A 26202-nucleotide genomic window follows, 5' to 3' on the forward strand; every position below is an offset into this window, starting at 1 on the left:
ACCTGTGAAGACATCTGGTCCTGGACTTTTGTTGGGAGTTTTAAAATTACTGATTCAATTTCAGTACTGGTAATTGGTCTATTCATATTATCTATTTCTTCCTGGTTCAGTCTTGGCAAACTGTACCTTTCTAAGAAATTGCCCATTTCTTCTATGTTTTCCTTTTTGTTGTCATATAGTTGCTCATAGTAGCCTCTTATGATCCCTTGTATTTCTGTGGTATCAGTTGTAACTTCTTTTTCATTTTTTATTTTATTAATTTGGGCCCTTTCCTTTTTTCTTGATGACCCTGACTAAAGGTTTATCAACTTTGTTTATCTTTTCAAAGAACCAGCTGTTAGTTTCACTGATGTTTTCTATTTTTTCAGTCTTTATTTCATTTATTTCTCCTCTAATCTTTATGATTTCTTTTCTTCTACTAATTTTGGGTTTTGTTTGTATGTCTTTCTCTAGCTGCCATAGGTGTAAGATTAGGTTGTTTACTTGAGATTTTTCTTATTTCCTGAGGTAGCCTTGTATTGTTATAAACTTCGCTCTTAGAACTGCTTTTGCTGTGTCCCAGAAGTTTGGGGATCATTGTGTTTTCATTTTAATTTGTCTCAAAGTATTTTTTTAATTTCCTCTTTGATTTCTTCAGTGATCCATTGGTTGTTTAGTACATTTACCCTCCACATGTTTCCAGTTTTTGCAGTTTTTTTTTTCTTGTGGTTGATTTCTAACCTTATAGCGTTGTCTCCCATGGAGGGCCACTTCTCCAAGGTTGAGAAATGTAAATAACCTATCTAAAAATACAAATAGAAAGGTAGACAATATGAGGCAATATGAGGCAGAGAAGTATCTTCCAGGCCAAGGAAGAACAAAATCCCAGAACTAAGTGATGAGGAGATAGGCAGTTTATCTGAGAAAGAGTTTAGAGGAATGATGGTGAAGAGTCAGAGAATTCAAGAGGAGTATAGATGCACAGAGCAAAGTTTTTAGCAGAGTTGGAAAATATAAAGAATACCCAGAGCTGAAGAATAAAGTTATTGAAATGAATACCACACTAGAAGGAACCAAGAATAGACAAAATGAGGCAGAAGAATGGATTGGTGAGTTTAAGACAGATTAGTGGAACTCTCCAGCAGTACCCTCCTCTCTTGTCACCCAAGGGCCAGTGTCTAGCCAGTCTCAGTGTAGAGTCTGGCCTGTATTTGTGGATTCCTTCCACAGGCTTTGGGATTGTTTTCTTATTTCTGACATCTGCCCCCTGATGGATGAGGCTTATGCAGGTTTCCTGGCAGGAGGTGGTGCCTTCCCACTACTGTGTGAAGATTGGTGCTGGACCTCTGGTGGGTAGGGGTAGGTCTAGAGACATTTGTGGTTCAGGAAGTCTGATGGAGGGGCTGTGTTCCCACCCAGTATGTTGTTGGCCTGAGGATTCCCAGCCCTTAAGCCTACTGGCTGCTGGGTGGGGCTAGGTCTTGATGTTAATAATCCAATCAAAATGTCAGCCTCCAGGAAAGCTAAACACTCCTGGAATGTAGATAAATGCTCCTGGAATGTGCACTACCAGCTTTTATGTCCCCTGTATGAGCTGCAGCTGTCCCCTGCCTCCCCAGGAGAGCGTCCAAAGCCAGCAGGCAGGTCTGGCCCAGGTTCCTATGAAATCACTGCCTCTGCCTTCGGACCTTTGCATGAGAGATTCTATGTGTACTTCCCAAGAGAATGAAGTCTCTTCCCCAGTCCCATGGGACTCCTGGAGTTAAGCCCCACTGGCCTCCAAAACCAGATGTCCTGGGGTCTCCTCCTTCCAATGCCAGAACCCTGGGCTAGGGAGCCTGACATGGGGCTCAGAACTCACTCCTGTGGGAGGGCCTCTACAACTTAATTATTCTTCAGCTTTTAGGTGGCCCACCCAGGGGGTATGGGGCCCGATTATATCATGAGCACACCCCTCCTACCAGCCTGCTGTGGTTCCCTCTTTATGTTGCCAGTTGAAGAAGATCTTTTTTGCTAGGTTCCTTTTTTTTGATGGTTGTTTATCACTCAGTTGTAGTTCTGTTGTAGTCGAGAAGACATGTGAGCTCATGGTCCTACTACTCTTGTCATCTTGACCGGAAATCTCAAATGCATTTTAAATACCTTGCATTTGTATTCTTCTCCCCTCACAATGACTGTTTTTGATACCATATTTTAACACTTAATTGTTTTGTGTATCCTTAACTGCTTATTGTGGATACAGGTGATTTTTACTACTTTTGTCTCTTAACCTTCCTCCTAGTTTTGTGTGATTTCTTACCTTTATTGAATGTTTTGCCTTTACCAGTGAGATTTTCCATTTTGTTTCTAGTTGTGGCCTTTTCTTTTCCTCCTACAGAAGTTGTTCCTCCTAGATAAGTTCTTTTAGTATTTGTTGTAAAGCCTGTTCAGTGGTGCTGAATTCTTTGAGCTTCTGCTTGTCTGTAAAGCTTTTGATTTCTCCATCAAATTTGTATGAGCGCCTTGCTCGGTGGAGTATTCTTGGTTATAGGTTTTTCACTGTCATCACTTTAAATATATCATGCCCGTTCCTCCTGGCCTGCAGAGTTTCTGCTGAAAAATCAGCTAATAGTCTTATGGGAGTTCCCTTGTATGTTGTTACTTTTCCCTTATTGCTTCTAACATTCTCTTTAATTTTTGTCATTTTAATTATAACATGTCTAGGTGTGCTCCTCTTAGGATTAATCCTGTATGGGACTCTGGGCTTTATCCACATGTTGTTTAACCAAACTCTGTGTGTGTGTGTTTGTAGTTTACAGCTTTAAATAATTCCTATTTAAATGCAAAACAAATTGTTTAAAAATCCTCAAGTGTAATATTTGGAAAATAGTGGGGGTTTTCCCATTTCCAAAGAATGACTTTGCAGTAATTGTGCTTTAGAATGAAATTTGCATTCTCTCTTTATTGATACTGTCTTCAATGTATAAGACAATTAAAACGTTACAATATGAATCACCGTAACTGATCAGAATACCAAAAAGTAAAAAGACCATAGAATCATAGCATTTTAAAATATCAGCCCCTTTTTAGCTGAGAGAAAACTGAGGCAGAGAGCTACACCACACTGCGGTAGCACAGCCAGCAAAGGGTAGACCAGTCAAGCGCTGTCTGGGTCTGCAGTCTCCACTTCTTTTGCATAAGGTACACCACCCAGAGGGCGTTATTTAGTAAGTTGGGGAACTGGGCTGGTATCCAGATCCCCCCATTCCCATACAGATAGAGTATTCTGGGATATTTAGCACTGTTGTTTGGGATGCCAGAGGTTGTCATGTCTGCTCCCTTACTATTCTGGAAATGCTAGTGTGTTAATGCCTTTCTTTTCTATTATCCATAGCCTCTGTAACCTGTCTTTGCACCCACACACACACACACACAGAAGTTCCAATAAAAAGCTTCCTGAAGATGCCCACACCAGATTAGAGTCTGTCGAACTTCAGAAAAATTACAGACAACTCCTTATATACACTCATTAATTCCATTTTCCTAAGGTCCCTGAAGCCTGTGAGGTGGACTCACTCATTCCCATTTTACAGGTGAAGGAAGGCCATTTGCATTGTGCCAACCAGTGACTGCACATCAGGGTCCAACAGCTGCAGGCCCCCAGTGCCATGTGGCACGGGAACCCAGCCTAGACACTCTGGCTAAGACCATCACCCACCTTCCACTGCCCAGGGGCCAGAGTCCCTGAGCACTCCTCTCTGGATGGTTCCTTGAAAATGACACGCCTTTTCCCCCTTTTCTTTACAAAGTGCATTTTCACAAATTCCTTTTGTGCTATTAGTTGATGACCCTTCTCTGGCTACTCCATGTGACCGCATGACTTCCCCCACGGGCAGCCATCTGTTGTTCTCCTGCAACCAATAAAGTGGATTCAGCTGCCTTATCAGCATCTGTCTGGAACAAGAGAGAAGCAGACTCGGAAACAAGTGATGGCGGCGATCCACAGGCAGCCCTGCACGTGGACAGTTCAGGCCGCTTTCTCCCCTGTAAGCAGTCATGACTTCAGCATCCACTTCCAAAACCAGGGCTCAGCACACTTCCGCTGGTGATATGGATACATCCCCTCAGAGCAAACTTAAGTTCTTAAATGAACAGGAAATGTAATCTCTAAAGGGTATGCTTGTACAAAGCCATTTCAAAAAAATAACCCAGAAAGGAGCCTTTTATTCCTTTTCATTGAACAAGTGACACCATCTAACCTTCAGAATGGAACATCTGCAAGCATTTGAGTAAAGGGAGAGGGAAATGTTACAAATGCCTCAGTTTCTTGGCAACGTTGAAGTCCAGGTATTCATCCAGAAAGCTGTTGGCAATCCCCACAGCGCCTAGGATGGTCAACAAGGCCAAAACCCCCAGACTCAACCGGAAACCAGTGATCCTGTGGGTGGATATAAGAGATGAGAGAGAGGGGTGATAAATATAACCTGGGCTAAATTCATAGCTGGGGAGCCTGGTGCAGACCTCGCGTGTCTATAGACACTGCCCAGAATTTCCATGTTTTTTGCCATTTGAAAAATTTGGTTCATCACATAAATTAAAGGGGATGCCTAGCCCCAGAGGTCAGGTGGCTCCTTTGAACATACAAAGGACTAACAAGGTTAGGTGGGATTATTTCCCTTGGTGTACTTGCAGGAGACAATACAGAATCTTTGAAGAATTTAAACTGTGGTGGGCAAAGAGTGCACTCAGTACAATTTCATACTTGCAATTTCCTATCTCACACCTAATTGTGCATGGCCTGAGGCAACAGCGATCACTTTTGCCATCACAGCCATCAGTGATGCTAATTCTGACTCCATCCTGCTAGTTTTTGCCTAAACACCCAATTCTTGGGTTCTCCTTACCTTTTTTTAGCATCTTCTGAATATCCCCAGAAATACTGGTAACGAGCATATATGTACACCAGACCCAAACAAGTCGCAAAAACTAAGAAAAAAAAAAATAGAGAAGATACAGAATGTTATGGCAGCCTCTCAAAACCTAGTGTGAAAACTGAGAAGATACTCACAAAATATGTATCTGACAAAAGACTTTTACGTAAAATATGTAGAGAACTCTGACAAGTCAATAATGAAAGGAAAACAACTTGGTTTTTTGATTAAATGGGCCAAAGCTTTGAATAGAAAATTCACATAGCAAGATAAACAACTGTACCAATAAGCACATGAAAAACTTTCTACATCTTCCCACATCAGCAAACTGCGACTTAAAACGATGAGATGATACCACTTCCCACCCACCAGAATGGCTAAATTTTAAAAAAGACTAACAACATAAAATGTTGGTGATACTGGAAACCTCTAATGGTGGTAGGAATGCAAAATGGTACACAGCCAATTTAGGAAAAGGTCTGGTAGTTTCTTAGAAAACTAAACATACTTTTTGACCCAGCAATTTATTCTTGAGTATTTACCCAAGAGGACAAAAAAAGCACATGTCCAAAAAACTCGCACAGAATGTTCACTGCAGCTTTATTCCTAATAGCTAAACACTGCAAACAGCCTGGAAATGTATCCACAAGAGAATGGCCCAACCGTGACCACCATACAATGGAACACCACCGGCAATGAAAAGAGACAACTGAGGACAGCACCACGAATCTCAAAAACATCTGGCTGAGTGAATGAAGCACTGTACAAGGGGTACCTGCTGAATGGGCAAAAACTAAACTAAGATGAAAAGAAATTAGAGCACTGTTTGCCTCTGAAAGAGGCTGGGAAGGACCTGAGGGAAACTTTGAGTGGAGGTCATGTTCCATGTCTTGATAGGGATTTGAATGACACAGGTGTACATGTTGTCAAAACTCAGATGGTACACTTCAGATCTGTGCATTTTGCTAGATACAGATTTTACCTAAAAGAAGTGTAAAATGTGGTGTGATGTTCTGCCACCCTGTCCAGTGAAAAATCTCAGGATCTTCCCTATGCTAGGGACCCCTTCTCTTTCTCAGCACTTCATGGATGCACACTGCCATCTTGTAAACACCTGAAGCCTGTCTGTGGGATTCCAATATGCTGGATAAAATTAAATTCATTGTTTTATTAGGTCAAACTTTTTTTTTGTTTCTACTATATACCAGATATTCCAAGGATTGGGGTTAGCAGTGAAAAGATACAAGCTCCCTGCCCTTAAGGGGTTATTAGCAAAGACAGGGGAAAATGAGAAGAAAAGTACAGACTTGAACGTGCTGGGAAAGGAATGAATGGGGATGGACAGTGGGAACTGGAGGAGGCCGCCTTTAGGAAGGGGTCAGCGAAGGCCCCTCCCAGGGGATGACGTTTGTGCCGGGCCCTAAAGGATGAGAACAGGGGGCCGAGCAAAGATGTGGAGGAGAAGGGTGGCAGGGCCCCTGAGGAAGCAGTTCTGAAACTTTGTCTGATCAGTTACTCCCACAAAGCCACTGAGAACCGTTCAAGGCAGAACCGAACGGGCAATCTGCTCTGGATGAGAAAGAATCAAAATTAGGACAAGATACCCAAGAAATCATTTCAGGATTTCCTGACAGGTGGCTGGTCTCATTCTGCCCATTACAGGTCAGATGGCAGAGGCTGAGTCCCATTATCAAAGGGCACTTTTCTGATTAGTTGTGAACGTGGTCTTACCTGACAAGGAACTACTGCCTTCATTTTTGCCCTTAATGGATAAAAATGTGAGCTGGAATAAAGTTAAGTCATTCTTGGAAAGACATTGTATCTGAAATTCCTCAGTCAAAAGTAAAAATTACAAGAAGGAAGTGATAGGGTTGCCTTTGAAAGCAGCTGGATTTTGGTTGATTCAAATCTTAACAATCAAGTGTCAAACCCAAATGAGGCCATGAGAGTTATCAAAGTAAAGGATTAAATTTCTCCAAATAAGGCAGCTGGTGCTAGTCTGACCTCCTGTGAAAGGGACGAGTAGAGTCTGGGTGAAGCCCTCAGCCCCCAAGGATACCCCGTTCAAATAAAGTGGGTGTTCACAGAGTTGCTACATCCATCAGTCACACTATATTCTTTGGGTTTTAGGGGTCAAATACCTATAAACCCTACTCTGTACTTGAAAGCTAATTTTCTCCTACACTGGTAAAGTTGTACAAATTACTTAATCTCTCTGTACTTCAGTTTCCTCACCTGTAAAATAGGAATTAATTATAGAACCTACCTCATAGGAAGGTTTTTAATCCTATAAATCCAAACATGAGATAATATATGTATGACACTTAAATAGTACCTACAACATAATACTCAATAAATATTAGGTAAAATAATTAGGGTGAATTGTTAATTCTGTTCTTATAGATAAACTGGAATTTAGAGTATTAGACTGAAGACAAGCACATGTCATTTTCATTCTGGAGTCCCCAACATACAGTTTGTTCCAATTTTTTTAATCTAATCACTGAAATAAACTGGAATGAAGCCTGAGTTAGGTCATGTGCAGCTCACTGCTCTTTGTGCTTATGTTGTTTAAAGCAATTTCCAGGATCGGTAGATGTGTAGCTGCATACCTGCTGCTTAATACGGTAAGAACTGTAGTCGTCATTACAACAGAGTTGACTGTATTTTAAACTTACCTTGGTTGAAATACAACCCAGCCATCCACAATGTAATCATGAATACTGGGTAAAACTCCACACAGTTTTGTCTACAGAAAAAAGAGATGTGGGTTATTTTATGAGAAAACTATACACCAAAGCAGTGAGATTTCATCTAGAGGTAAATGCCCAGTCTCTTCTTACAAAAATATAAGAATTAACTTAAAGAGCTTAAATGTCCTTACAGGTAAAAATGAGTCTTTCAAGGTGGGACTCCACCACTGTTTAAACTTCAGAGAAGGGCCAAGAATCACTCTCCTACATATAAGTTGCCAGTAGAATGAATCGTAGCTATTTTCCAAAAGACAGGCCTCGAGATGATCCTGATCCTGAGCCTAGAGATCATTTGTATCTTACCTAAATAACCCAGAAAATAAGTCAATTCACATTAAATGAATTTCTTCCCCAGAATTCCCTCACTTCTATTGCCTTCCATTTGTGTTACTCAGCACATTAAAAATGGTTTTTAAATAATTTCTTTAAAACCTCCTGAAATAAATTAATGAGCATATTTCATTCCCATTTTACAGAAGAAAAAAAACTAAAGACTGAGAACCCAAACTGACTGATGCCTCACGGAGAATCATAAGTAGACTGTGTCATCTCCAGATTACAAAGCTCTGTCCTAATGTCAAATCAAATTGCTTCTATTCATAGAAGACTTGAATGGAAAATTTGATACTATTTTAAGCAGAAGGGAATAGTTCTCTGGGAACTATAATTAATTTATCTGCACCTAGCAAAGGGAAAAAAGATGAATTCTATTCATCTTCCTTCCTGTGCTATGCCCCTAAGTGATCTTGGTTAGGTTGGCTGAGCCCTTTGCTAACAATATCACAACCAGAAAAAAACTTTAATGAGGTCCTGAGCTGATCCTGCTGACTGGTCATAGGATTAGAAATGATCCTACCTCCTTCCTGAAGCCTTAAAGCTTGATTACTTAAGGTTATGAGGCAATTGACCCAGAAATAGTTGATTCTGGTTCTTGAAGACTGAGTCTTCTAACCCAGGTCACCATGAGTGATTCTTCTTTTCATAATGGAAAAGTGTTTTGTTTCAGTTGTTTGGTTTTGTTTTTGTGACCAAGATGGTAACATGGGAGGCTTCTGAACTTCCCTCCTCTCACAGATGCACTGGAAGTACAGATACACACAGAGTAGTTCCCTCTGAAAGATACCCAGAAACCAGCTGAATGATTCCCACACACCAGGCAAATGAGAAAACAGCCACACTGGAACAAGTAGGAAAGGCTGAGCCCCACCTTCCCATAAACAGCACGCCCAGCACAGCACCCTACATTCAGGGGGAAACCCTCAACCCCCAGCTTCTCCCTGAGGAGCAAAGGGTTTGGACTACATGTCTAACACCTCGACTTTTAAGACTCCCATCTGAGGGCTGGGTCCCCCAAACACCTAGTTCTGCAAGCCAGGAGGGCCTGTATCCCTGAGACCCATAGGACCTCAGCAAACAAAGCAGCAGTTCCTAACAGAGCAGGTGAGCACTGACTACAGCTATCCCTCTGGAGCTTAGTGCCGAGGGAGCAGGCAAAACCACCTGTCTCCAGTCTTTATAACGGGTCTGACTCCATACTTTACAAGCTGATGCCTGAGGGCCCAGCTTCTAGTTTAGCATGTATCTAGGGGCTGGCTGACATTCTCTCTGGATCCAGGGGAGCTGATGGGGGCACTTCTCTTGCCTACTCCCTTTAGTTTGCTCCAACAATAAAACCAGATTGCCAGCATCTCTGAAAGGAGTTTATACACACATCTGGCACCCAGCTTTTGCAGCTGCTCTCCAAGGGACAGGTGTCCAAATCACCTAGCTCTGATAGCCAATGAGGCTTGCACAAGTCCCATAGAACCATAGTAAACAAAAAAGCAGTGACCTTCTGACCTTGCAAGCCAGAAGGGAGTGGGAAGATATATTCAAAGTGCTGAAAGAAAAAAACAGCCAACTAAGAATACTCTACCCTGCAAAGCTGTCCTTCAAAACTGAAGGGACGAGAAGGAATTTTACAAACAAAAGCTGAAGAAGTTCATCACCACTAGACCTGCCTTCTAAGAAATGTTAAAGGGAGATCTTCAAGTTGAAATGGAAGGATGCTAATTACTGACATGAAACTATATGAACGTATACAACTCACTGGTAAAGGTAAATATATAATTAAATTCAGAATACTCTAATATTGCAGTGATGATGGGCAAAACACTTATATACTCTAAAGGTTAAAAGACAAGAGTATTAAAACTACAATAATTTGTTAATGGATATACAATATTAAAAATATAAATTTGTGACATCAAAAACATAAAATTAGGAAGGAGTATAAAAATGTAGAGCTTTTGAATACTTCCAAGTTAGATTGCTAGATTGCTATCTGCTCAAGATAAACTGTTAAAAATATAGGATGTTTTATGTAAGCTTCATGGTAACCACAAATACAGTCAGAAACAAACACATATATGGTCAATTCATTTTAACAAAAGAGCCAAGGACATAGAATGGGGAAAGCAGAGTCTCTTCAGTAAATGATGCTGGGAACACTGGCCAGCCACATGCAAAAGAATGAAACTGTACCCCTGTCTTATATCATACACAAAAATCAACTCAAAATAGATTAAAGATTTGAACCTAAAGACCAGAACCCATAAAACTCTTAGAAGAAGACATAGGGGAAAAGATCCTTGACATTGGTCTTGGCAATGATTTTTTTAATTTGACACTAAAAGCAGAGGCAACAAAACCAAAAATAAGTAAGATCACATCAAATGAAAAAGCTTTTGCACAACAAAGGAAACCACTAACAAAATAAAAAGGCAACCTATGGGATGGAAAAAAAATTTTTGCAAACTACACATTCAATAAGGGGTTAATATCCAAAATATACAAAGAACACATAACGCAACAGAAAAACCAAATAATCCAATTTAAAAATGAGCAAAGAACTTGAATAGACATTTTTCCAAAGACATAAATGATCAACAGGTACATGAAAAAGTGCTCAACATCACTAATCACCAGGGAAATGCAAATCGAAACCACAGAGGTATCATCTCACACCTATGAGAATGACTATTATCAAAAAGACAAGAAAAAGCAACTGGCAAGCAAGTGCACTCCTGGGTATATATCCAAAGGAAACAAAATCACTATCTTTAAGAGACACCTATACTCTCATCTTGACTATAGTGTTATTCACAGTAGTCAAGATATGGAAACAAGCTAAGTGTTTGAAAGTGGTTGAATGGATAAAGAAAACATCATACACATACACATACAATGGAATATTATTTAGCCTTTAAAAGGAAGGAAATCTTGCCATTTGTGACAACATGGATGAACCAGGAGGGCATTATGCTAAGTGAAATAAGCCAGGCAGAGAAAAACAAATACTGCATGGTATCACCTATATGGGGAATCTTTAAAAAAAAAAAAAAATGCAAACTCACAGAAATAGAGTAGATTGGTGGTTGTCAGGGGCAGGGGGTGAGCAAAATCAAAACAGGCTAGTAAAAGGGTATAAACTTTCAGTTATTAGATGAGTAAGGTCTGAGGATCTAATATATAACATGATGACTATAGATTTTATTGTATAATTGAAATCTGCTAAGAGTAGAACTTAAGTATTCTCACACAAAAAAAAGTAAACATGAGAAGGGTTAAATATGTAAGGATGTAATGGATGTGTTAATTACCTCAGTGGGGGAAATCCATTCACAAATTACATGTATATCAAAACATGTTGTACACTTTATATATATGACAATTTTTCAATTATACGTCAATCTGAAAAAAATCTCTAACTTAAAAAAAAGAAAGCATCATTACAGACTGTAGTTCTTTCCTCATTCTCCATAAATCTACAGGAAATTATGGATGATCAGTTCAACCTTATTAGTTTATGACACAACTACATGAGAAAAAAACCTCCCTGATAGTAATTTAACCATGTCTTAAAACTGGGTAAGAAAACTGCATAGTTAACTGCATAACTCACTCAATGTGCATAAAAGACTATGGCTGTGCAGAGTCAGAAACAAGTGGACATTTCTAACCCTGTGCCAGCAATGACGACCATAAACTTACGCCACTCTCCAAGGAGAGCCAGGAGAGCGATCATCAGACCCTTGGAAAATCAGAAATGCAGAATATGAATGCCAAGTGCTTTTTCTTTTCTTTTTTTTTTTTTTTTTTTTTAACTGTTTGTCTTTAAGGCCTGAAAGGCCATAATGTCCCAAGGAAGGTCATGACATTGATATCCTCACAAACCATAGCCACAAATTTCTTGTACTCAGGGAAGTAACCAAGATTCATCTTTCTGCTGTTTTCTGTCATTGGCATCATTTTGCTTCTGATGATTGCCTTTTTACTAATATCTTTTAAAGTTTGTAAGTTGCTATGGCAGGTTAAGTGAAAAGACACTTTATAAATGTGAATGGTCAGAATAATTACAGCTATGTTAAAAACATTTCCTTTTCCTCAGCTAAATCCATAGACCCACTTTCCATGAAGTAAAAGAGATTACGAGCAGAAGAATGCTCTATTTTTCACACTCATTGGAGTTTTATATGATCCTTTTTGAAAACAAAACACAGTTGTCCCATCTTGTATCTACTATTGTAAAACACCTTAAATTATTCAAAATTTAAGGGTTAAGTTTTTCCACAACAGGACTCAAAATTAGCCATGATGAGATTCTAAAAAGTCACCTTCAAAACCAGTCCATTTTATTTTTCATAAAAGTCTAACTATTTAGAAGGTTTTATTCCCCACTGCAGTTCTAGTGGCCTTGAGTAGGTGTGTGGGACAGAGAGATATTATATAAAAGCATCCCAGCCAAGCCCAACAGGGGCTGGGATCTGCGGCCCCTGTGTGTGTCTGCCCCACACGGTGAGATGCACGTGCACTTTTGTGTGTCTCATCTGCAAGCGGAAGGAGGCCTCCGGGGCAAGAAAGAATGAGGCAATCAGAAAGAGGGATGTTCCGGGGTCTTTCTCCTTGCCCGAGCCAGGGAACCAGTTTCACACCCCAGTGGAGACCAGGCTGAAAGTTGCAGGATGGCCTTTATGAAAGGCTTGGTGAGACTCCAGACGCCTGCAGTGCCATGCCTCAAATGACAAAGTGACAGAGACTTGGGGAGAGCCACGGCCCTCACCTCCCTCTGCCACAGACCACTGAGCAGCCCCCATGCGGTCACAGAAGACTCTAGAATCTGGAGAGGAGTACCGCACTCCCAGGACTGGGGCACAGCCCCTCCCGTCAATCGCTAGCCAGCAGAGCTGTGTCCCTGCCCACATCCCCTGGGGCTCAAGGAAGCAACTGGGAAGGCAGGGGAAGTGGGTGGTAAGAAATCACTGACTCCCAGACTGGGAGTTCAAAATTTGTAGATACTGACAGGCATATGTAGAATAGATAAACAAGATCATACTGTATAGCACAGGGAAACATATACAAGACCTTGTGGCAGCTCACAGCAAAGAAGAATGTGACAATGAATATATGTACGTTCATGTATAACTGAAAAACTGTGCTCTACACTGGAATTTGACACAACATTGTAAACTGACTATAACTCAATTAAAAAAAAGTTAAAGAAATCACTTGAGACACAGGCACGGAAGTGAGTTTAACTGCATTTGTGCTCCCAGAGGGCACAGCGTGGGGTACTTCGGCAGTTTAGTGTATCTCTCACGCTCCTCTCCCAAGAGCGGTTAGTCACTCTTGGTCTCACCCAACCTCATGTCCCAGCTGCACGCATTGTAACTTTTCTCCCGGTTCCTCATTTACTGACTTGCCTTTAAGCCCTAGGGCTGTGTCCATTTCTTGCTTTCATCTTTCAGAGACTGAAAATAATTCTCTGACAGCCAGGACTGGGGCCCTGCTATCGCTAATGGTCTTCCCTGCTGCTGCTTGCTGAAGACACCAGGTATTCCTTGGCCTCAGAATAAGTGGAATCTCATTCCAACACGCAATAATGACCCCCTTCGCCACGTGACCATGTCCTTCTGCTGCCCCTGCAGAACCCCCACACCACCGTTCAGCCGTCCATGCCCAGATGTGTCCCAGGTCAGCTCATTCACAGTAACCGTCAGCAGACACTTTAACTCAAGGGGATCAAACTCTGAAAATCTGTTCTTCACAACCCTATCAGTGACGAATTACAGTTACATTGACATGAAAATAATTGACAGTCTCTTTTTGGACATGAAGACAGACATATTACAGAAGAGCCTCAGGAAAAATCTAAGGGACAGAAATCAGCTGGCAGCCACTGTGTCAATGACCCCTTGCAGGAACAGAGGGGTAACATTGGTTCTGACTGTTGGGCCAAGTGATGTCCCTTCAAAGTCCAATGACCCCCATTTCTGGGCTCCCAGATAAAGTACATTCTTTACTGGGCATGATTCCCCTTAAAAACTAACAGCCCCAGGTAATGCCCACCTTATCAGGCCCCCACCGCCCTTCATGGACCCTAAACCTCTTACCTCACCTAAAACCAACCACAGACTTGTGCACAAGCCAGTCAGGCACCTTGTGACCCAACCTTAAAAAAGACCCCAACAACCAGCCCTTGGCGCTCACACAGGCACCTCTGTGTGGCCCACTCTTGCCTATGACAATGTACTCTAGTAAACTCCTTTCTATTCTTATGCTTAACTTCTGGTAAATTCTTTTACCAAACCTGTGCATGTCACCACGTCCTTGTTTGGGCCGCCATGTTATGCTCAAAACACTGACCACTGACGGATGCCCCCTTTCCTGCATGTCCACACTGAGGGAGAACTAGTCTGTCTACTCTTCCCTGGTGAGACCCTCTTTGCACTATAATCCTGTGCTCTTTGATAGTTAAGCTTCCCAGAAGATTAGAGAGCAGCTTATTTTCTGTTACAGGCAGGTGTCACCCGGGGCTCAAATTCCACCCAGGGATAACAGAAAAAGTCTTTGCTGGAAGGACAGTGGGGTGACCAACCATCCTGGTTTTCCCCGGCCTGAAAAGGTTTTCAGAATGTGAGACTTTGATTTTTAAAATCAGCACAATCCCTGGTAAATTGGCTTGGTTTGCCTGGAACTGGGAGATGTCCTGGGACACAGGAATCTGAGGGCTAAAACTGGAAAAGTCCCAAACTGGAAAGAGTCGGCCACCCTAGAGGATGGGCTGGTGGAGCCTGTGGAGACTGAAGGTTAAAGTCACTGAAAGCCCCCATGGTCCACCCCCAACTCCAAGGAGGCCTGGAGGCTCAGGACATGTGACCATTGCAGATTCCCACCTGGACCTGAGGGCTGGGAGCAGTGAGGGCAGACCCAAGCTAGTTTCTGCTTGGCCCCTGTCTCAGCAATTAGATGTATGGACTAGAAAGCTCACTTCATATTGGAAAAGAATCACACTGGGGTCTGACAGTTCCTAAAACCCTAGTCTCTGACTAAAATTGCATAACTGCCATAAAAATATGTACACATCCCACTGTAGCAGAGGTGGCCGGCTAACAAGGATGGCGTGAACTTGGCTCTGAGCAGTAGCTGCCAAGTCAGGGACTACACTTCCCAGTCTCCTGGGATTTGGGTGGGGCTACTTCTTGCCAATGGAATGTAAGTAAAATGAAATGTGTCACTTCTGAGCCAAAAAGCTGAGTAGACAGTGTGCCAAGCTCTCCTTTCCCCCACACACTAGTTGAATGGAGAGAACTCTGAGGACCTGGCTGGGGACAGAACCCTTAGATGGAAGGAGCCTATGCCACAAAAGCCCAAGTGGAAGGCCACCCAACCAGGAAGACCTTGACGTGAGCAGGACGTAACTCCCGTTATGTTAAGTCACTGGGAATATGGGGTTGGTCCACTAGCACAGCTAATGCATTTGACTAGAAGAGTTTATAATATACATTACAAAACAAATACAAAATAGAAATTTAAAGATATTTTAGGGGTAAATATAAAAAACTCCAATATTTTCCTCACCCACACAGTAGATTCCTTAGCACACACCCTCTGTGTGTGCACATCACTTGGGAGATCCTTGGCCTAAAGCACTTGAATATTTCTGCTTTTTGATAAGTTTCCCATGAACACTCAACACAAAACACTTGCTTGTAACAATCTCGTTTGTAGAAAATCTGAACCATCTGCCAAAGGGGAAAACCTGATCAGCCAGAGAACGCTCCCTAATGCCACGCTCACTGTATGATATCTTTTAAAAAATAAAAAGCATCAAAGCAACTAAAAGGAGGTTTCTCCCCTTTGAGATTTTTGTTGCTCCTTTTTCTTATGTCTTTTGTTTTGGTGACTTGTTCCAAAACACTAGGCTGCACACCGCCATGAGCAACTTGTACTATTAACCCAGATGACCCAGCCTCGGTCTGCTGGCTTTAGACCCTGGGAAGTGTCTGGTTTATTACACTGGTGGAGGGGTCAGAGCAACAGGTTAATATGCTCAGAAAAGGCTTGGGGATGAGAGGTTGCTGGAGCCAGTCTTTTTGTATAGATCTGTAACTATCTAAATTGCTCCTTGTCAAGTAACCCTTATTGTGGGAACACGAGAGGGAGGTTGCTACTAATGGTGGAGGGCATGAATCTAACCAGCATTTTAGTGACGCGTTTGCTAAGGAACAGGATGGGCAGCTGAGGGAGTGAGGCTTGCATTTCATCCAAATTCTAGCTGCCACTTGTCCCCTGACTATCTGAGAATCATCTAGCTTGTGTGACAGAAGCTGTCTGGTAGTGGTATGGACTAAATGTTTGTGTCTCTCCAAAATTTAAATGCTGAAGCCCTAACCCCCTCAGTGAGGCTGTATTTGGAGTAAGGAATTAGGGTTAAATGAGGTCAGAAGGGTGGGGTCCTGAATCACTAGGACTGGTGTCCTTGTAAGAAGAAACACCAGAGAGCTCTGACACCTGCCAGACTGACCCTCTCTCCCTCCCCACCCCTACAGAGAAAAGGCCATGTGAGGACACATGAAGCCAAGAGAAGAGAGCTCTCACTGGAAATAGAATTGGCCAGAACCTTGATTTTAGACTTGTAGCCTCTAAAACTGAAAAATAAATACCTGTCATTGAAGCCACCCAGTCTATGGCATTTTGTTACAGTAGCCCCAGCTGAGTAATAAGGTGGGTTTTAGAGGAGGGTGGAGTTTGAAGAACTCATCAGTCATTCTCTTATCTTGGAGACCCCTTGCTGGCCCTTTATAACCCAGTGGATAAGTACACCTTGTGCTTTCAGCTGATGTACACTTGCAAGAAGAATGCAGATGTGTTTATTGTCTCTCTATTGTTTATTTTTTGTACTTAATACAGAGGTAAGTGACTCAAATTACTATAATTTTAGTATTGCAGAATATTTGAAAAATTACTGTCCTTTTGAATTTTCCTTTTCTTCATAGTTTTTAGACATGCTTTATGGTCAATAGCTTTAATTTCTAAATTTCAGGTTTAGAATTCAAAGCGACTATAAGAAGTTAGTAAAATGGCAAACAAAAAAAAAAATACCCCTCCCCCAGAACTATAGTAGAGTAAGAAAAGGCTAATATTTCTAAAGAGTACTCAGATTCATGATGATTGAGTTTACTTGTGCCCTGTGGCAGGTTAAGTCTGGAACAGAAACTGAATAATTCAGCATTAAGAAAACAGTGGTGCATTAACAAGAAGGAAGTAAGAAATTCTTCTACCTTACCCAGAACTGATGGAACCACTGTTAGGATACTATATATACTTCCAGGTGCCAGGTTTAGAAATAATATGAAAAATTTTAGTCTAAAGAGAACAACCAAATTTTTCTAATGATTGGGGGGAAAAAGCTGAATTGGTGCTACCTAACCTCAAAAAATTGAAGATGAAAGACATTTAATGATGGTCCTCAAGTGTATGAAAAAGAGTGAGGTCATCAGCAGCTACTTCTTCCCGTAGGATAGAATCAGAGAGAATATATTTAAATTACAAGATCAACTTATTACTTGGTTCTACTTTTTAGATTTATAAGAGCCTTTAAAGGGATCAAGGTGCTCAAAATGACTAGCTAGGATTTTCTAAGCTTAGTAATAACAAGAAGAAATGGCCCTTGGTGAAACTATAGTTGCTATTTTCATAATTTCAAAAAATGTATTCTGGCAAAAGACTACAAAACTCTAGAAAGTTACTCCAATGCTCTCCCTGGAGGAAGGGAAGAGGAATTGAATGGGGGCTCTAGAGAAGGGACCCTAGGCTAGTAACTAGGATAAGTTAGACTCTATAATCATCATCTCTGCTTGACAAATAAATATCCAACCTGAGGCAACCCACAGACAGGAAAATAGGGAGTTCAGTAGTGGTCAGAGGGACCTTGAAGTGATTGCTATGAGATGTCAAGTTCCACTCAAAGAAAGAATCAGTCATAACACTGCACTTCTCGGCTATACTTAGCATAGGGCATAGGGCTCGGCTTAGGGCATAGCAGCAGGAGAAAAGAGTAGGGGAAAAGGCAGCGTTTCTGCTGCTGACAAGACCATGAGACCATCAAGGGAAGCTGAAGGGACTCAATGTTTTGGTTCCGGAGAGCCAAAAAAGAAAGTGCATTCCCTCTTGGGGATCTGCAGAGCTCAGGGGAGCCTACCCTGAAAAAGAGGGTAGGTAGCCAAGCAGGCTTGGAATGAACTGGTTATCCCAGGGGTTCCTGCCCTAACCACCTTAGATAAAGTTGAAATGGCTTTATTAGCAATGAATCTACTCTGCTCTGGTCAAGTTTATCCTAAACCTTAGAACTTAAGGCAAAAACTAGGCTAGTGCTATGGAATATCCAAGAAGAAATTCAGGGAAGGGAGTAAGGACCATTTCCATTCACCTCTGAGAGAGAATCCAGAATACCCATACTGTGCCCTTAAAGGTATTTTATGGCTCCAAATCCCCCAACCCCACCCCAATTATTGGCTATTATTCTTTAACCCCTTTCTGTTCTGCCATGACTAATCAAACAAAATAAACAAGACACTTATAACAAGGAAACTGGCTTTGTATACTTATAAACAACTTAAGTGAAATATTTGGAAATGGTGTCAATTTTATTCCTAGGACAAGAGGAGTCCAGATACAGAAAAGCCAGGAGACAGCAGTAACTTGAAAGAAAATCAAATTTGTGAAAACTACGTGAAGTAACAAGAACCAGCAATGGCCCAAGAATGTAACCTGCTGCAAGTCCAAAGCTCCCCAGCACGAAGTTCTCAGCTCATGAACGACAAAGTAGGAAGATGCAGAATCTCCTCCTATAATTTTATAAATAGTATGGTATCTCCCAAACTTCAAACATTATTATATTACTGTCAAAATTTTAGCCTCTGCATCTACCTCTTACTATTTTTCTATAAATCAACAACTTTTTACTCAAATAAATGAGGACAAGTGTAATTGTTCCCACTTGTGGTAGTGATGTAAGAGTGCCACTTTCCAAATAAAAGATAAGCATAAAAATTCCATGAAGGGCACAAAAGAAACCTCAACCAATTTAAGAGGATAGAAATTATTTCAAGCATCTTCTCTGACCACAATGGCATGAAACTAGAAATCAATCATAGAAAAGCAAGTGAGAAAAAAATGACAGCATGGAAACTAAAAAACATGCAACTAAAAAACCGATGGGTCAATGATGAAATCAAAGAAGAAATTAAAAAATACCTTGAGACACACAACAATGAAAACACAACCACACAAAATCTATGGGATGCATCAAAAGCAGTCCTAAGAGGGAAGTTCACAGTGATAAGGCCTTCCTTAAAAAACAAGAACAATCTCAAATAAACAACCTAACCTACCACCTAAAAGAATTACAAAAAGAAGGGCAAGCAAAACCGAAAGTCAGCAGAAGGATCAGGAGGGTATAGAGATTTAAAAATAGGGGGAAAAAATCAATCAAACCAAGAGCTGGTTTTTTGAAAGAATAACCAAAATTGACAAACCTATGGCCAGGTTCACAAAGAAGAAAAAAGAGAGGACACAAATAAAATAAGAAATGAAACTGGAGAAATTACAACCAACTCCACAAAAATACAAAAAATAAGAGAATACTGTGAACAACTATGTGGCAATAAATTGAACAACCTAGAAGAAATGGACAAGTTTCTAGAAATATATGGTCCACAAAAACTGAATCAAGAAGAAATAAATCATTTAAACACACCAATCACTAGAAGTGAAATAGAAGCAGCAATAAAAAAAAAAAAAAAACCTCCCTGCAAACAAAAGTCCAGGACCAGATGGCTTCACTGGGGAATTATATCAAATATACAAAGAAGAACTCAAACCGATTCTTCTCAAACTCTTCCAAAAGATTTAAGAGGGGGGAATACTCCCAAACTTATTCTATGAAGCCACCATCACCCTGATACCAAACCCAGACAAAGACATGACCAAAAAAGAAAACCATAGGCCAATATTGTGGATGAAGACAGATGCAAATATCCTCAACAAAATATTAGCAAACAATCCAACAACACATAAAAAAGATTATACATTATGATCAAGTTGGGTTCATCCCAGGAACATAAGGATAGTTCAACATATGCAAATTAATCAATGTGATACCCCACTTCAACAAGAGAAAAGACAAAAATCACATGATCATCTCAATAGATGCAGAAAAAGCATTTGATAAAATTCCACACCCATTTATGATAAAAACTCTAACCAAAGTGGGTATGGAGGAAACAAATCTCAACATAATATAAGCTACTTATGACAAACTTACAGCAGCATAATATCAGAAATGGCAAAGCTGAAAGCCTTCCCACTAAAATCTGGAACAAGACAAGGATACCTGCTCTTACCACTTGTACTCAACATAGTCTTGGAAGGCCTAGCCACAGCAATCAGGCAAGAAAAAGAGATAAAAGGGATCCAAATTGGAAGAGAAGAGGTAAAATTGTCATTATATGTAGATGACATGATACTATATATAGAAAACCCTAAAGGCTCCACACAAAGATTAAGAGAGGTGATAAAAGAATTTGGTAAGGTAGCATGATACAAGATTAACATACAGAAATCAGTTGGATTTCTTTATACTAACAACGAAGTATCCGAAAAGGAAAGTAAAGAAACAATCCCTTTTAAAATTGCATCCAAAACAATACAATACTTAGGAATAAATCTGACCAAAGAAGTGCAAGACATATATGTGGAGAACTACAAAACACTGACTAAGGAAATTAAAGATGACTTAGAGAAATTAAAAGATATCACCTGCTCTTGGATTGGAAGAATTAATATTGTTAAAATGGCCATACTTCCCAAAGCAGTCTACAGATTTAACACAATCCCTATCAAATTACCTAGGACATTATTCACAGAACTAGAACAAATAATCCTAAAATTTATATGGAATTATGAAAGACCCAGAATTGCCAAAGCAATATTGAAGAAAAAGAACAAAGCTAGAGGAATAACCCTCCCAGACTTCAGACAATACTACAGAGCTACAGTAATCAAAACAGCATGGTATTGGCACAAAAACAGATATAATGGATCAATGGAACAGAATAAACAGCCCAGAAATAAACCCATAAACTTTTGGCCAATTAATCTTTGACAAAGGAGGCAAGAACATGCAAGGAAGTAAAGACAGCAAGCGGTGATGGGATAACTGGACAGCTGTACATTAATCAATGAAGTTAGAACAGTCCCTCACACCATACACAAAAATAAATTTAAATTAGCTTAAAGATTTAAACATAAGACAAGACACTATAAATCTTAGAAGAAAACAAAGGCAAAACATTCTCTGACATAAATCTTAGCAATGTTCTCCTATGGCAGTCTACCCAGGCAACAGAAATAAAAGCAAAAATTAACAAATGGGATCTAATTAAACTTATAAGCTTTTGCATAGTAAAGGAAACCATAAGCAAAACAAAAAGACAACCTACAGAATGGGAGAAAATAGTTGCAAAAGATGAGACTGACAAGGGCTTAATTTCCAGAATATACAAACAACTCATACAACCTACTAACAACAACAACAACAAAAAATCCCAAACAACCCAATCCAAAAATGGGCAGAAGACTTAAACAAGCAATTCTCCAACAAAGACATACAAATGGCCAACAGGCCCATGAAAAAAGGCTCAATATCGCTAATTATCAGAGAAATACAAATCAAAATTATAATGAGGTATCACGTCACACCAGTCAGAATGGCCATCATTCAAAAGTCTACAAACAATAAATGCTGGAGAGGGTGTGGAGAAAAAGGAACTCTCCTACACTATTGATGGGAATGTAGTTTGGCGCAGTCATTACGGAAAACAATGTGGAGACCCCTCAAAAGCCAAAAATAGACTTACCATATTATCCAGCAATCCCATTCCTGGGTATATATCCAGAGAGAACCTTAATTCAAAAAGATACACACACCCCAATGTTCATAGCAGCACCATTTACAATGGCCAATACATGGAAACAACCTAAATGTCCATCAACAGATGACTGGATAAAGATGTTGTGAACACCCATTTATGATAAAAACTTTCACCAAAGTGGGTATAGAGGGAACATATCTCAACATCATAAAAGCTATATATGACAAACCTACGGCCAGCATAGTACTCAATGGTGAAAAACTCAAAAGCTTCCCACTAAAATCTGGGACAAGACAAGGCTGCCCACTATCACCACACCTATTCAACATAGTCTTGGAAGTCCTAGCCACAGCAGTCAGGCAAGAGAGAGAAATAAAAGGGATTCAATGGGAAAGAAGAGGTAAAAGTGTCACTATATGCCAATGACATGTTACTATATATAGAAAACCCTAAAAGGTCCACACAAAAACTACTAGAGCTGATTGAAGAATTCAGCAAGGTAGCAGGTTACAAGATTAACGTTCAAAAATCAGTTGCATTTCTTTACACTAACGATGAATCAACAGAAAAAGAAAATAAAGAAACAATCCCCTTTAAAATAGCACCCAAAGTAATAAAATACCTAGGAATAACTCTAACCAAGGAGGTGAAAGAATTATACACAGAAAACTATAAACCATTGATGAAGGAAATTAAAGACGACTTTAAAAAACGGAAAGATATCCCATGCTCCTGGATTGGAAGAATCAATATTGTTAAAATGGTCACACTGCCCAAGGAAATCTACAGATTTAATGCAATCCCTATCAAATTACCCAGGACATATTTCACAGAACTAGAACAAATCATAATAAAATTTATATGGAACCACAAAAGACCTAAAAATTGCCAAAGCATTACTGGAGAGAAAGAAAGAGGCTAGAGGACTAACTCTCCCAGACTTCAGACAATACTATAGAGCCACAGTCATCAAGACAGCATGGTATTGGTACAAAAACAGACATATAGACCAATGGAACAGAATAGAGAGCCCAGAAATGAACCCACAAACTTTTGGTCAACTTATCTTCGACAAAGGAGGCAAGAATATACAGTGGAATAAAGACAGTCTCTTCAGCAAATGGTGTTGGGAAAACTGGAGAGCAGCATGTAAAGCAATGAAGCTAGAACACTCCCTTACACCATACACAAAAATAAACTCAAAATGGATCAAAGACTTAAACATAAGACAAGACACAATAAACCTAGAAGAAAATATAGGCAAAACATTATCTGACGTACATCTCAAAAATGTTCTCCTAGAACAGTCTACTCAAGCAATAGAAATAAAAGAATAAACAAATGGGACCTAATGAAACTTACAAGCTTCTGCACAGCAAAGGAAACCATAAGTAAAACAAAAATACAACCTACGGAATGGGAGAAAATTTTTGCAAATGAAACTGACAAAGGCTTGATCTCCAGAATATATAAGCAGCTCCTACGACTTAATGAGAAGCAACCAAAAAACTCAATCCAAAAATGGGCAAAAGACCTAAACAAGCAATTCTCCAAGGAAGACATACAAATGATCAATAGACACATGAAAAAATGCTCAGTATCACTAATTATCAGAGAAATGCAAATCAAAACTACAATGAGGTACCACCTCACACCAGTCAGAATGGCCAACATTCAAAAATCCACAAATGACAAATGCTGGAGAGGCTGTGGAGAAAGGGGAACCCTCCTACACTGCTGGTGGGAATGCAGTTTGGTGCAGCCACTGTGGAAAACAGTATGGAGATTCCTCAAAAGACTAGGAATAGACTTACCATATGACCCAGGAATCCCACTCCTGAGCATATATCCAGAAGGAACCCTACTTCAGGATGACACCTGCACCCCAATGTTCACAGCAGCACTATTTACAATAGCCAAGACATGGAAACAGCCTAAATGTCCATCAACAGGTGACTGGATAAAGAAGAAGTGGTATATTTATACAATGGAATACTACTCAGCCATAAAAGCTGACAACATAACACCATTTGCAGCAACATGGATGTTCCTGGAGAATGTCATTCTAAGTGAAGTAAGCCAGAAAGAGAAAGAAAAATACCATATGAGATCACTCATATGTGGAATCCAAAAACAAAACAAAACATAATACAAAACAGAAACAGACTCATAGACATAGAATACAAACTTGTGGTTGCCAAGGGGGCGGGGGGTGGGAAGGGACAGAGTGGGATTTCAAAATGTAGAGCAGATAAACAAGATTATACTGTATAGCACAGGGAAATATATACAAGATTTTGTGGTAGCTCTCAGCAAAAAAAAAATGTGACAATAAATATATATATATGTTCGTATATAACTGAAAAATTGTGCTTTACATTGGAATTTGACACAACATTGTAAAATGACTATAACTCAATAAAAAATGTTTAAAAAAAAGATTTGTGGTATATTTATACAATGGAATACTACTGAGCTGTAAAAAAAAGTAATAAAATAATGCCATTTGCAGAAACATGGATGGACCTGGAGATTGTCATTCTAAGTGAAGTAAGCCAGAAAGAGAAAGAAAAATACCATACCGTATTACTTACATGTGGACTCTAAAAAAAAAAAAAAAAAAAGATAAAGTTTTTTACAAAACAGAAACAGACTCACAGACACAGAAAACAAACTTACGGTTACCAGCGGGGAAGGGGGTGGGAATGGATAAATTGGGAGCTCAAGATTTGCAGATACTAACATATATATATATATATAAAATTGATAAACAAGTTCATACTGTACTATATTCAATATCTTGCAGTAACTTACAGTGAAAAGGAATATGAAAACGAGTATGTGTATGTTCACGTATGACTGAGGCATTATGCTGTACGCCAGAAGTTGACACAACATTGTAAACGGACTATACTTCAATAAATAAATAAATAAACCCCCAAAATTCCATAAAAACAAAAATTGTCAGATTCTCATTAGATGTTAATGATGATTGAAGGCTCTGAGCAGGAGATCCTTCCTCTGCTGAGTGGGGGAAATGGGGTCCAAGAGGTGTCAAGAATACATTGAGGACTTCCAGCTAAACGTAGCAAAATAAATCCATGTTTATTTTTTCTCCCTCCCAAAGCTTCACTAAAATGCCAATAAAGGAATAAAAAATAGATACAAAGTTTTCAAGAACAAGGGAAATGGGAGCAGACACAGCAGTGGAAGAGAGATGGTAACAAAGTTCTTAAGGAAAGCCAGCACGTGGTGAACAGTAGCTGAATTGATAGAGCGCAGAAAACTAAACCAAAGTGCCCGCAGGAGGAAGAACAAACCAAGACTGAGACAGTACTTATCCCAGAACCCAAGAGGCTCAGGAAGCGGGGGCCCAGGCCCCTTGGAGGCCAATGCCTGATACGAAGAGTTGCTGAAAGACAACTTTTTTTTTTTTACAAAGGAGGGCTTTGGCTCCACTCCACCCCTGAGCCCCATCCCTATTCCTCCATCATAGGAAATGGGGGGATTATTGTTTGGAAGCGGGGGCCCAGGCCCCTTGGAGGCCAATGCCTGATACGAAGAGTTGCTGAAAGACAACATTACTTTTTTTTACAAAGGAGGGCTTTGGCTCCACTCCACCCCTGAGCCCCATCCCTATTCCTCCATCATAGGAAATGGGGGGATTATTGTTTGGAGAAACTGAACCAGAGAATCTCTGAGAGCTCCAGGACCAGTGGAGGGTGGGGGTAAAATTCTGTACTGAACAAATCCACATACTGCACAGTGGAAGAATTTTCCTTCCTTCACCCACCGCATTGTCAGACTACTGTAAGTCAGGCCTATGATACCTACCCTTCTCCATCACCACTCACTCTCTCCTCCCTTGTAGAAGGGTTAAGGGCGTTTTCTAGAGAAATGGTCCCAGAAAGATGACCTACAGATACTGACGTTTGGGGTCCCCCCAGAAGACAGCTGCCTCCTAATCCATCACCCTTTTATGAAGCTGCCCACCCAGTAAGCCCTGCCCACCACATGGAGCTCCCAGTTCACTACCTAGTGTCTCTTTCTTAGATTGCATAGACAGCCAATCAAGAATGACCTGACATTTGAGTAAGGCTTCCAGAATCTCTTTTGCTCAGATCTCCTTGCTGGACCTTTGTTTTCTTGGCCTCATAAGGCTAGAGGGCCCCAGGTTCAGTCCTTGGTCCTCTCCTTGTCTTTACCTACACCCACTCCCTTAAAGATTTCATCCAGTCTCATGGCTTTAAATCATCTCCATGTGCCAATGACTTACGAATTTATATTTTCAGCTCAGATCTCTCT

The 26202-nt window shown here is 40.3% G+C and overlaps 1 protein-coding gene across 2 annotated transcripts in view; it reads right to left on the minus strand.

The window, feature by feature from the left end:
- Window positions 1-2900: 2900 nt before the first annotated feature.
- Window positions 2901-26202, minus strand: part of MGST2 (microsomal glutathione S-transferase 2) — a 37740-nt gene continuing 14438 nt past the window's right edge. For both annotated transcript variants that reach the window (XM_010977711.3, XM_010977712.3), the window contains exons 4-6: window positions 7568-7638; window positions 4863-4944; window positions 2901-4396 (exon numbers count right to left, since the gene is read on the minus strand). In XM_010977711.3, the coding sequence (XP_010976013.1) occupies window positions 4267-4396; window positions 4863-4944; window positions 7568-7638 (283 nt within the window). In that variant the 3' untranslated portion in view covers window positions 2901-4266. The remainder of the gene's footprint in view (window positions 4397-4862; window positions 4945-7567; window positions 7639-26202) is intronic.

The sequence above is a fragment of the Camelus dromedarius genome, chromosome 1 (assembly GCF_036321535.1).
Source record: "Camelus dromedarius isolate mCamDro1 chromosome 1, mCamDro1.pat, whole genome shotgun sequence".
NCBI lineage: Eukaryota > Metazoa > Chordata > Mammalia > Artiodactyla > Camelidae > Camelus > Camelus dromedarius.